This window comes from Candoia aspera, chromosome 1, assembly GCF_035149785.1.
Source record: "Candoia aspera isolate rCanAsp1 chromosome 1, rCanAsp1.hap2, whole genome shotgun sequence".
NCBI lineage: Eukaryota > Metazoa > Chordata > Lepidosauria > Squamata > Boidae > Candoia > Candoia aspera.
In genome coordinates, this window is record NC_086153.1 from 182,770,019 (window position 1) to 182,782,019 (window position 12,001).

The 12,001-nt window shown below is 39.3% G+C and overlaps 1 protein-coding gene across 2 annotated transcripts in view; it reads left to right on the plus strand.

Moving 5' to 3' along the window:
- HIBCH (3-hydroxyisobutyryl-CoA hydrolase) overlaps positions 1 to 8,596 on the plus strand; it is a 52,840-nt gene extending 44,244 nt beyond the window's left edge. For both annotated transcript variants that reach the window (XM_063318065.1, XM_063318066.1), the window contains exons 12-14: positions 2,415 to 2,534; positions 4,621 to 4,654; positions 8,381 to 8,596. In XM_063318065.1, the coding sequence (XP_063174135.1) occupies positions 2,415 to 2,534; positions 4,621 to 4,654; positions 8,381 to 8,496 (270 nt within the window). In that variant the 3' untranslated portion in view covers positions 8,497 to 8,596. The remainder of the gene's footprint in view (positions 1 to 2,414; positions 2,535 to 4,620; positions 4,655 to 8,380) is intronic.
- Positions 8,597 to 12,001: the final 3,405 nt, after the last annotated feature.

Sequence of the window (12,001 nt, forward strand, 5' to 3'; positions counted from 1 at the left end):
CAATAAATGGGCTATGGCGTTATGCACCAAATGCCATTTCGGAATGACCTTCAAAAGCAGCACCATGTACAGTACTTTGCATCACAGTAGCCTAATTGTGTGGTGATAAAGGGTATGAGTTACCACTGGCATGTCCTTCTGTTCTAGGTGTCCTGTAACACTCAATCCAACAGTAGCCTAAATTTGCCTCATTCCAAACCAACAGATGACGTCTCCCAGAATGTTCATGTAATGTTGAGAAGTAGAAGAGGCAGGACTGAACTTTGGCACCTCACAAGGGAGCACTCCTCAGGCCAGTCTTTCCTCTGCTCCCCTCTCTTAACTAGATCTACCAGTTTCACAGTAGAGTCAGTGTAAAATATTTGTCTCGAACTACTAACAGTCAGGTTTCTGTATAGCACAACTTCATATACAGCCGCTCATACTCCATCAAGGCACTTGGTCACAAGAAAGGTGTTTCTCAAGACCATTGCTACCGTATCTTCCCAGACTTGGAGTCAAGTCTGCTGAAGGATCAAAATCCAGGTGGACAAATCCTTTAGAAGGTGACATCCCCGCCTCACCTAGTCAGGTTTCAGTAATATATGCCAGGTCTTCCCACTCATCCACTGCCAAATCATGACTGAATTTGGTCTTACTGCAATGGATTTACCATCAGTACCTTGAGGTCTCAGTCACCAGCTATCTGACCTGGATCTAGGATTGAGGCATATGGGTGAAGAGAGGGTACCAGTACCAAATTGTTGGTTCCCTTTTTTCTATAATGGCTTGCCCAGTGTCTGCCACCATACCTGTCTCAACCTCTCACTAATAGGATCTGTTCACCCCTCTCCCCTCTTTAGTGCCCTAAACTGTATCCCCCAACATCAGGTTACCAACCCTTAACATCCCATCTGTCACTAATACTCCAATAACCTAACTCCCATTCTTTCACAACCCAGGCTCACTATTGGCCAACCTTTATGGCTAGCCCTGTGGTAAAAACCACTTCAATTGCCAATTTGTACTCACCCATATGCAATATTACTTCCATTCTATCCTAGCTGGTATCTTCCTATCCCCTAGGTCTCCCTCCTAGTAAGAGCCCAGGTGCAGGGAAAGCTGTCCCTTCCTTTTTTCACTCCAGGAGGGACTTATCCACCAACCAATCCTTCGACTTTTCAAAGTCAGTTAAAAGATTTGGAATGGTTACTACAGCTATTACAAAGTTTCATTATGAGCTCTCCAAGCAGCAGTGCCCACTTGATATCTAAGGTCACTCCATACAAATGATGGTGACACTTGCAGCTCTTTATTATATTTCTCTACTAGAGTTGTTCCGTGTAGCTATCCATGACCAACCTTCTACACTTATTCCACACCATCATTTGAATGTCTACTCTCATAATGCCTTTTTTGAGCATTATTCCATTCTCCAGGTAACAAACTGGCCCACAGAGAACACAGTAAAGAAGAACAAGTTATTTGTAACTAAGGTTGTTTGAATGGCCATTTGTGAATTCATACAGCCTGTCCTATCTCAGTATCAATGACATTAGGGTTTTTCTGTTTGTCTGTTTTACTGAAGGGATTCACTATGGCCACGGAAACTGAGGAAGCCATATCTAATCATCCATTGTATGCATGGAGAGTGAAGACAAACCTTAGCATATGGAAAATGATTAGTTTTGCCCCTGTATGTGATTCCAGAGCTCCATTAACTAAAGCATGTTACTTAAGAATCAATTTCAGATTTGCTGTTCCCTCTCTAGGCTATCATAGTACAGCTTTATCTTATGTGATTGAGCCAAATGTTATGAGAATTACAGTATTTTAAGTCTATTATGAGAAAAATAATGAACCAAAGACCTTTAGATGAGGATGAGATGACGAGTATTCATTTCATGACTGAAATATTGTTTGAATGTATGTCTTTCAGTTTTCAATTTTATTAGGGTATATACAGTACCTTTATTTTTATCTCATATAGTTAATGTAAGGTAAGGTAAAGGTTTCCCTTGACATTAAGTCCAGTCGTGTCCAACTCTAGGGGGCGGTGCTCATCTCTGTCTCAAAGCCAAAGAGCCGGCGTTTGTCCATAGACACTTCCTCCATGGTCATGTGGCCGGCATGACTGAATAGAACGCCGTTACCTGCCCGCCGAAGCGGTACCTATTAATCTACTCACGTTGGCATGTTTTCGAACTGCTAGGTTGGCAGGAGCTGGGACTAGCAACGGGAGCTCACCCCGCCACGCGGATTCGAACCGCCAACCTTCTGATCGGCAAGCTCAGCGGTTTAACCCGCAGCGCCACCAAGTCCCATAGTTAATGTACTCATCACTTCATATTCTGACCTGAAACTGTAGCTTGCAGTTTTTCCTTTTTGGAATCAAATATTCACACATCAACTATTTCTTGTTTTTTCCTCTACAGACAATCGCTAAAATGTCCCCAACTTCTTTAAAGATAACCTTCCGGCAGCTTAAAGAGGGAGCTTCTTTGAGCTTGCAAGATGTACTCACAATGGAATATAGATTGAGCCAAGCGTGCATGGTAAGTCATGTTGCATATTGGCATCTTTTGAGCACCTTACAGTATATTTTTATGTCAGTAGGTATGGCTCACAGGGCCACTGGTATTTCCTGTAGTCCAGTAAGGATATGAACTGGAATTTTTTCTCTCTTCCATTCTGTTGTTGTACACTGTGAACATATTAGGCAAGGGGCAGACCCTTTAGCAAAAGGTAAACACAATCTCTCTCCTCTACCATACCAGAATATCAGATTTTTTCTTCTATTTTACTGTTTCTTAATGGGACAGTGGCATCCCTCTGGTACTTGACCTCCAAAGATCTCAGTAATTTCATTTTACTCCATTGGTTTTAAATGTTAGTGTTAGCATTTTATCTTCTGCAGAGCAAGTTACAATGCACATTGTTCTTCCACTGGCTCTGTTCAGTATTGTTTCATATTAACCTTAATAATGAGGATGATAGCCAAGTGTGAAGGGACCATACCAATCACCCCATAGTCATGTTAACCATGTATCTCCACATTTCTGGTCCATTTGGCTGATTGATGTTTGATGTTGCTGTTGTCTTGTGGGCTATGAGAAAAACTTTGATTGGAAAGTGATATTAAGCTGAGTGGTGTGCTTTCTCTACTTCTGTATGAGGATTTGGGGGCTCACCATATACAGTTCTCTTGCCTGTGTTTTTCAGGGGTTTGGTATTGTTTCATTGAAGCTTTATTTTCCTGCAGCTACAGCTTTCCATGGCTCTGTGTAGGAGGTATCTCCTTTCTCACCCCTTCCCAAGAGCTTATAAAAGAATAAGAGGAATTCAATGTTTAAAACAACCTAGATTGCCATTGCCACTTCAGTGGAGTCCTTATGATTTGTCAGTGTTGATGAACAAACCTTTTGAGTTGATTAGGAACCATAGACCGTTATCTTGGAAAGTGTCCTTCCTTCTGGCTATCAGCTCAACAAAGCAGATAAGCTACAGGCTGACCCCACATTTTGTATCTTTCATGAACATAAGGGCGTGTTCCATCCAAATAAGAATGCGTATGTGTTTTTTCCCTAAAGTAGCTTTCGGTTTCTAGTTCAATCAAAACATGTTACCCATTTTTTCCCCACCTCCAGCAATCTCACTTGACTGCACTATACATTCTGAAAGTTTGTAAAGCTTTAGCATTCTATAATGACTGTGCTTGGTTCTTTCAAAAGATAGAAAAGCTGTTGCTATGTTACAGGCAAAGAAAGAACTATTTTCTCCTTCCTCTATGCACAGAAATTCCCATTGGGTGATAGAGACTGTTCATCTAGTTGTTGTTGTTTTGCGCCTTCAAGTCAGTTTTTGACTCCTGGCAACTCTGGACTAGTCCCTGCAGTTTTCTTGGCAAGTTTTTCAGAAGTTGTTTGCCCTTGCCTCCTCCTTAGGGCTGAGAGTGACTGGCCCATGGTCGCCTGGCTTTGTGTCTAAGGTTGGCTTTGTGCCTAAGGCAGGACTAGAACTTACAGTCTCCTGGTTTTTAGCCTGATCCTTTAACCACTACACCAAACTGGCTCATCTAGTTTATATATTAATAAAACTTCCACCACTACATTCAGTGAAGACTCATTCTACAGGGGTGATGACAATGTCCATTATAGCCATTTCCTGCTATCTGTGATACTGCCATCTGGTTTCAGCTCTCAACTTCTGGCACTATCATCTGGAATGCAGACCAGGTGAGATACTGCATTTGAAAGGGTTCTCCACTGACTTGCCTTCCCACCACCATTAAGTATACGTTGCTATTCTCTCATGTACTGTATGTGAAGCTCAGAAACCACAGTGAAAAACAACCAGTGGCTTAACTGCAATTGATTCAAGTAATAATCTGTACATTCAAACAACCCTCCCATTGATCCTGTGTAGGATCTCTTACCTCCATAGGGATCTCATTGCAGAATCTCAAAGAAGTGAGCTACATATGATACCAGACTGAAAAATCGATACACACAAGCAGCATTTAGCTGAGATTTTTTGTTGTTGTTGTGAAAAAGTGCTATGGGAACAAAATTTAGGAAGAAAATGAATGTTATTTCAAAAGTGTGCTATGGAATTGCTATAATGAATTCTTTTATCTTACAGCGAGGCCATGACTTCTACGAAGGTGTCCGAGCAGGTAAATTTGAAGCCAGAGTGCCCATTTCAAGTAAATTACAATCCAGACCTAGCGAGATCCTTCAGAAACTATTTGTTCAGGCATGTTACTAGTGGCATAGGAAATCTCAGGGGCAGTTTAAGGCAGGGTCTTAGGGTCATAGTATTTCTATAGGATATTTGCAAAATCTGTTATCTGGTGACCTTGTTATTTGCAATCATTTTAATAATGTTAAACAATAAAGATGATGGCAGAGCATAATTATTAAGTTATTAAAATAATTAAAGTCGTTATTCAGGGCCTCAAGCAGTTTATTTTTGCTGATGCCAGAGGGATGGTGTGAACTAATTAATCTGCTTTAATTAATCCTTTCTCTCTGCTAAAATAAACATCTATCCATGTCTCTGATTTTTTTTTACATTTTACCTATGGGACCAAAAAGGTACTTTACTAAAGATTCTTTTACTGTTTTACAATTACTGCCAGGTGTTTTTATAAGTTTTATCCTCTCTCGCAGTACTTGAGAATGATGATGTAGTGTATCACAAACATTAAATGAAGATGTAAATCTACTTCAGAATGCAGGCAAGAGAACTACATATCACAGCGTCAAAGACCAAAAATAACCCCTTGGTTGTGGAAGCTAATTTTTTTTCCTTCTCCTGGAAATGTTTAGTGTGCATGCACCTTCTAAAATTACTCTCTTTCCTGAAGTCTGCATCAGTGTAAGCTTGATACTATGGGATTGTGGGGCTTTGGGGCGTGTGAGGGAGAGGCTGATGTACACATGGATGCTGATATTGAACTAGGTTTTATTGTGGTAAACTTTTTTCTTTGTAATTTTCCCCTGTAAATTAAGATCATTCTGTAGAAATGGAGCATCAGTAGTTTTCTGATGTTTTGGACTACAATTTCTATTATTCCTGCCCTTTAGTTAGGCTTTCTACAGGCAAAGATTTGGTCCAGAAAACACATGGAAAATCACAAGCTTCCTACCTTTGAGTTACAGGAAGAGCTCTGTCTGAATTTTAGTTTTGATTATTTTGTTCTGGTCTTACTGATCAAGGAATATTAGTATGCCTTGTACAAAACAGCATATTAGTATGCCATGTACAAAGAATTGCAGCTACCTGTAACTGCAGATCTTTGAGTGACCTTATGTGAATCCATACAAGTTACATGCCAATGCAGAGCCCCATTAACAGTCCTCCACAGTAGTATTTCTCATCCATGGCAACTTCTAGATGTTGCTCTTTACCTCCCAGAATTCTCAGCAATGGCTTTACTGGCTGGGCAGTTTGGGGAGTTGAAGCCTACTCATCAGGAAGTTGGAAAACACTGTTCTAGTGCTTATAGCATTGTTTATGCATACCGGATAACTAGGTGCAGCTCCCACAAATCCTTTCCATATCTACGGCTGGATATAGGGGAACAGAAGGAACAATGAAGTAACCTGAGACAAAGTGGGGTAGATGGTGTGGGAGAATTCACAGATGACTACTCAAAAACCTACAGTTGCAGGTGAATAATTAGTTATTTATTGTAGTCTTGGTATTCATATACATAGGTGAATAGTAGTCTTGTTATCTGGAGGATAACATAAATAAGGTCTGGTTGTCATAAAGTAAGAGAAAAGATGATGACTGTTTCAAAGATTGCATCTCTGTGGAAGGGGAGGTCTGGTCTATGGTGCTAAATGATAGCAGAGTGCTGAACCAATATGAGTCTTGATTCAAGTGGAAGATTGAGATAAGGAAGGATGCCTTTGTCATGTACACAGCTTTCAGTTCAATGAATAGATTATCATGGTCACCAGGACATCTATCTTCCATGAGAAGAGGGGAATTGGGGCATTGGCAATGAGCTTAAAAGGTTTTGGCAATCTAGAACAAGGAAAATACTCCAGACCAAAAGTGTCAGAAACACTGGAGGAAAGATATGTACTAGCCTATCATAAAATGCTTCACTAGCAGGTATGAAAAAGGAGAAGTACCACCCAGTAAAAGAAAAAAATGAGATGGCTATAAGGTATGCTCTGATCAAAGAATAAGCCAAACATTTCTGTTTTAAATGCAAGAGAAAGGCCAGAGCATTATGGGGTTAAGCTAATTCTGCAAGTGGAAGGTACTTGTGGAAAACCCTTTCCAACATAACCTACTGTTCCTCAAATCCTCTGAATATGTAAGGTGGAGGGAATCAAGGTCTGGATGAAAAACCTGCCCCTGATGGATACAGAGGAGGTGCGGTTCATCTAGAAGGTGGGCAATGGGCAAGGCAGGGCAAACAATGTCTGCTATGTCTGCTAAGATGTGCTGAGAATGCAGCTGGTCAAATTCCTATTGATCTTTCCCAGAATTCTGGGTAGCACAATAGTTAGCAATGTGTAAAATTGGGCTATTCCAAGAAAAATAATGTTCCGTTATGGCTGAGCTAGCCTGCAAGGTTGTTTGTTCCAGGCATATGGTTTGCCAATGCAGAATCTGTAACAGAAGATACAAAACAGGGCCCTATTTTGTGTTACTCTGTTTATTATTAGACTGCCATACAACTGGCTAGTATAACTTGCATAGTCTAGCCATGGAGGCAACCTTGGAAGGCTCAAAGTGCCTTCCAAGATATGAGGAGTCTGAGTTCATTGAAGCATCTCAGTTCATTATGGCTGGATAAAGGACCTATGCAGAGAATTTGGAGGAGAGCTCTCAATCCAAACATGGAGACATTGATGTTAAGGACATACAGTGTGGGAGAGGTATAAAGAGTACCCCATCACTGAGATTGATTTGGCAGTCAGAGTAGAATTGAGAGGAAAAGCTGTGTTATATCTGCGCTTACAGTAGTGGGGCAGAGGTACCACACCAGAAGGGGTGTATCTGAATGGGACTAAGTGATCTAAGCTGCAGCTGCCATATGTCCCAGAATTGTTGAAATAATTCACTATTAATGTTAGTTATGAGCACAGTACATTTCTGATTTTATTGCATTTACCCTGTTCATGCTGAAAGTTATCTAGCAAAAATGCCCTCCCCAAATGTTACTTCAACTTATTGTCATAGGGATGTTTGCGCATACATACATAGATAGGATTACTAATTGGTTGACCTTAAGTACCACCACAAATATAGTTGCACAACAGTAAAGTCTGAAAGCATAAATAAAACTGTTGGAATTTAGTTATCCAGGAATTATGATGATAGAGGAATGCAATACTCTGTAATGGAGCTCCATGCTGTATAGTCGTAGGAGAATTGGCCTCTCTGCTTTATGTTGGATAGCATATTATTCTCATCCAAATATTAACAGCATTATCAGCAGAATATTGAAGCAGGCATGAACTATCAAATTAAAAAAAATAACAAAGTTTAAAATGCATATACACTATATGAAATAATTTGTGGCGTTTTGGCTTAAAAAATCATTTGTTATTACTTGGCCAGATATTTTTTCAGACAGAAACTCACCATTCAGATTAGGAATATAAATAGTAAAATGCCTCTACTGGATTACAAAAAATGCATTAAATAAGTGCTTTAATGTTGGATTCTCATTCTGTTATCAGGAGATAGGAATTAAGGTACTTTTCCATTCAAGAAATCCAATGAATTGTTAGTTCCATCTTCTATAAATCATACATAATGTGCTGATCTCTACAATGGTTGACCTTTGCTATGCACTAAGAATAATATAAACTGCTGGTATAATTATTAAGGAAAGCATTGTAACTGAAAACATTTATCTTTTCTCTACTAGTACTTATTGACAAAGACCAGTCTCCTAAATGGAAGCCAGCTGTTCTTGAAGAAATAACCGATGAATTTTTGGACTCATGCTTTAAGTCTCTTGGAAGTGATGATCTCAAGTTATAATACCGTTCTACTATTGTAAAATCAAAGCCTGTTTTATGTAATCCAATACAATGCATAGTGAATTTAATCCAATAAAGTATTTCATCATGTAAAGAAAGAATTGGAATTGATTGAAATGCTTTGAAGAGGACTTACGTTTTTCAGAGACAAGCATAATTCTAGACTCCAGGAGTTTGGTACCTGTACATTTTTATTTCTCTCTGTAAAACTGCATGTAAAATGAGACACTCTGGATCAGCTAAAATAATTTATGTTATATATACAGTTAAATATGACAAGTAGGAACTGCACCAATTCAAAGGAGAGTTGAGCAGCAGTCCAAAACGAGTGACTATAAATGATACTTTGTTTTTACTTGCAATCTGTAGGTGTTCAGAGAGTTCTATAATTGTCCCCTGCAGTTCAGGTACAGCTATAAAAAAATTATCTGTTCCACAAGTTCAATTTCACTGACAAAACTAATATATGAAAGGATTCTTCCTGCTAATTGAAATCTGTGACCAAGTGCATATGGTAACGAGCATATGATGCTTCTTTAATAAGATTGATAAATGCCGACACAAGACCAAAGCTCCTATCCAACATTTTGATACTATATTTTGTATCTGCTTACGTTTTACATACTAGAGAAACTACTGCAGTACATACTATACATACACATACTATAAAATATAGTATGTATATGTATATTGGAAACATACTATTTAACCAATCTGGAAGTAAGAAGGATATGTGCAACTGTGGCATGATGAGTTGTCCTTAAAGACGGCATGGCTAGCGAAACCAAAGCAAAAGCTACATTGCCTTCAGTTGCCCGTCTAAGAGTAAAGATGGGTCTAAAACCACTTAAAACTGCTCACCAACTCCTTTTTAAAGGAACTATATTCCTCCCAAATACTTTCAGTTTGTTCTACTTCTGGCCTTATTCAGGACTTCAGCAGTTTTCCCTAGAATAAGATGAAAGAAAAGAAATGTGCATAATGCCAGAGCAAAACCACTTTCTGGATATAAAACAATATGGAGGACAAGATGCAGACTATGGGTCTCACAAGGCAAAATCTGAATGAGTCGTCACCACACCCAGAATTGTCTTCAAAGACCTCTTAGCTTAAAACGGCTGAAAAATAATCCCATTTATATTTGACTTAGATGCCACCCAACTCCAAATCGACTCTGGGTGGCTTACATCATGAAAACAAAATATCATAATCAAAAAACAGAAAATATATTAAACGAGAGGGCAAATCTAATCAGCCATAACAAAACATATATGCCAGGCAAGTGACTCCAACCATCTTAGCTCAGACCCTGGAAGAAGAGCCAGGTCTTCAAGGTCCTCTGGAACTCCATTAGAGTGGGAGCCACTCAGATCTCAGGGGGAACCCCATTCCAGAGGACAGGCACTGTGACAGAGAAGCCACACTTCCAGGCTCCAGATAGTGCTGCTTAACTGAAGGAACCATCGGGGGAGATGGGCGGTAATATAAATTTAATAAATAAATAAAATTTAAAAAACCTGGAGAGCCCCAACCCTGTTGGATCAAACCAGCTAGGCCAACACCACAGGAAATAAGCAGTCCTTGAAATAACCAGAACCTATGTCATGTGAGCTTTATAGGTCATACACAGCACCTTGAATTGCACCCAGAAGCAAACTGGCAGCCAGTTCAGCTCACTGTTCACACTGATTCCGGCCCAGTTGAGCTCCCAAGTGGTCTTCAAGGTCACCCACATGTGGAACTTGTTGCAGTAATCACATTGTCTGGTGACTAGAGCATGAATGACTGAAGGGCTTCCCAATCTAGGACATGACACAACTGTGCACCAGGTAAAGCTGTGGAAAGGCCTTCCTGGCCACAGCTGCTCCCTGCTCATTGAGCAGGAGCTGTGAGTCCAGACCCCAGATTGTACATCATTCTTAACTGGGAAGTGCTACCCTGTCCTAAGTTAAAGATGGAATATTCCCAGATCTAGGTGGCACTTGGTCTTTGTAGGATTGAGTTGGAGACAATTCCTCCCAGTGGTATGCTTGAGCTGGCTCATACCAGCTTGCAAGAACCGATTGTTACATTTTTGGAAATTTAACACCACCATCCTGGTTCTGCCACAGGTAATCTACACTGGTCATGTACAAGTGTGACCAGGGCTATCTCTACTGAATCCCAACCTGAAATCCAAATGAACAGGTCTAGATAATCTACTTCTTCTAGGGTTCTTATCTAGAAGGAAATCCTAGAAAGATAAAGAATTGTAACCAGGATGATGGCTATTCAACTAAAAAGTGGTTTTGTTCTAAATAGCTGTAATGTGAAATACAGTTCCAGCAAAAAATAATTCACCCAAAACTGTATGGATCAGGGTAGACAAGTGGTCTCATGCTTATGACTGAAAAGTGCACATTTTAGGATCCAACAGTCATTAATCAATGAAAAATGAGGATTTACAAATATATTGCAGGGAGAACAATACTGTCCTGCTATTGTGCAAATAATCCCTAGAGATGGGGTGCTATAATACACAGACACAAATTGTGGATATAGGCACAAAGGCCAGACAGGCTCATATTCTTTCATTATACAATCCTATTCAAGAATTACATTATATTAGTGTTTTAATATTCTTCTGCTCTGATTATTTTTTCATATGACCATGTTCTATAATTATTCTATTGTTTTTCAGTAATTAGTGATTAGTCAGTAAAAATGTATATATCACAACTGTTTATAAATCTCTGTTCTGACTTCCTTAATATGCTTTTTGTGAATCGGTAAGTCATATCACCATTCTTCCACAAGTTTCCATGGCAATAGATGATGTAATAATGTTGGAATTTAGATTTTTCTGAAAAAACAAATAGAAGGAACTAGGAAATCTTTGAAATGTGTTCAGTAATCATGAAGAAGTAACAAGGTACAATGACACAACAGAACACCATACAGCAGTTAGCAGTTACCTGCAGCCTTTCAAATCAAGATTTTAAGAAATAGAAGGGAATTCTTCCTAGCCTCAGTGAGTAGGGGCAAAATGTCCTACATATGCAATCCTCACCCAAGGATTGCTGTGAATGTTTCTATTGCTTGCTGGGATGTTCACCACACTTGTCCGTTTCTTCACGTGCCAGACTATTTAGAAAGCAGGACTCTATTTTTTTCCTTTCTTCCTGAAGCATTTCTCATTGGAGGTAAAAAAAAAATTATATGGTCAGCTAGAAAGATAATTATCTTGTTAGCGTAACTTGCTTTGCCTTGGCTTTTTCAGCCATTTCCCAACTTCAAAGAAAAAGTGCCCTTTTTGGCTTAAGCACTAGGAAATGACTGATAACGTTTAGTCCAAACATTGTGTTAAACTCTTTCTTGAAAAATCTGAAAGCAGAAATACGGACATTTCTCATTTTACCCAAAACACTCATATATTTCATAGCATGGGTGGTATTTTGTTTTCTACATTCTACCCAACATCTTATCCAAATGGCACTCTGAGAACTTTTAGTAGATGTACATTTAGT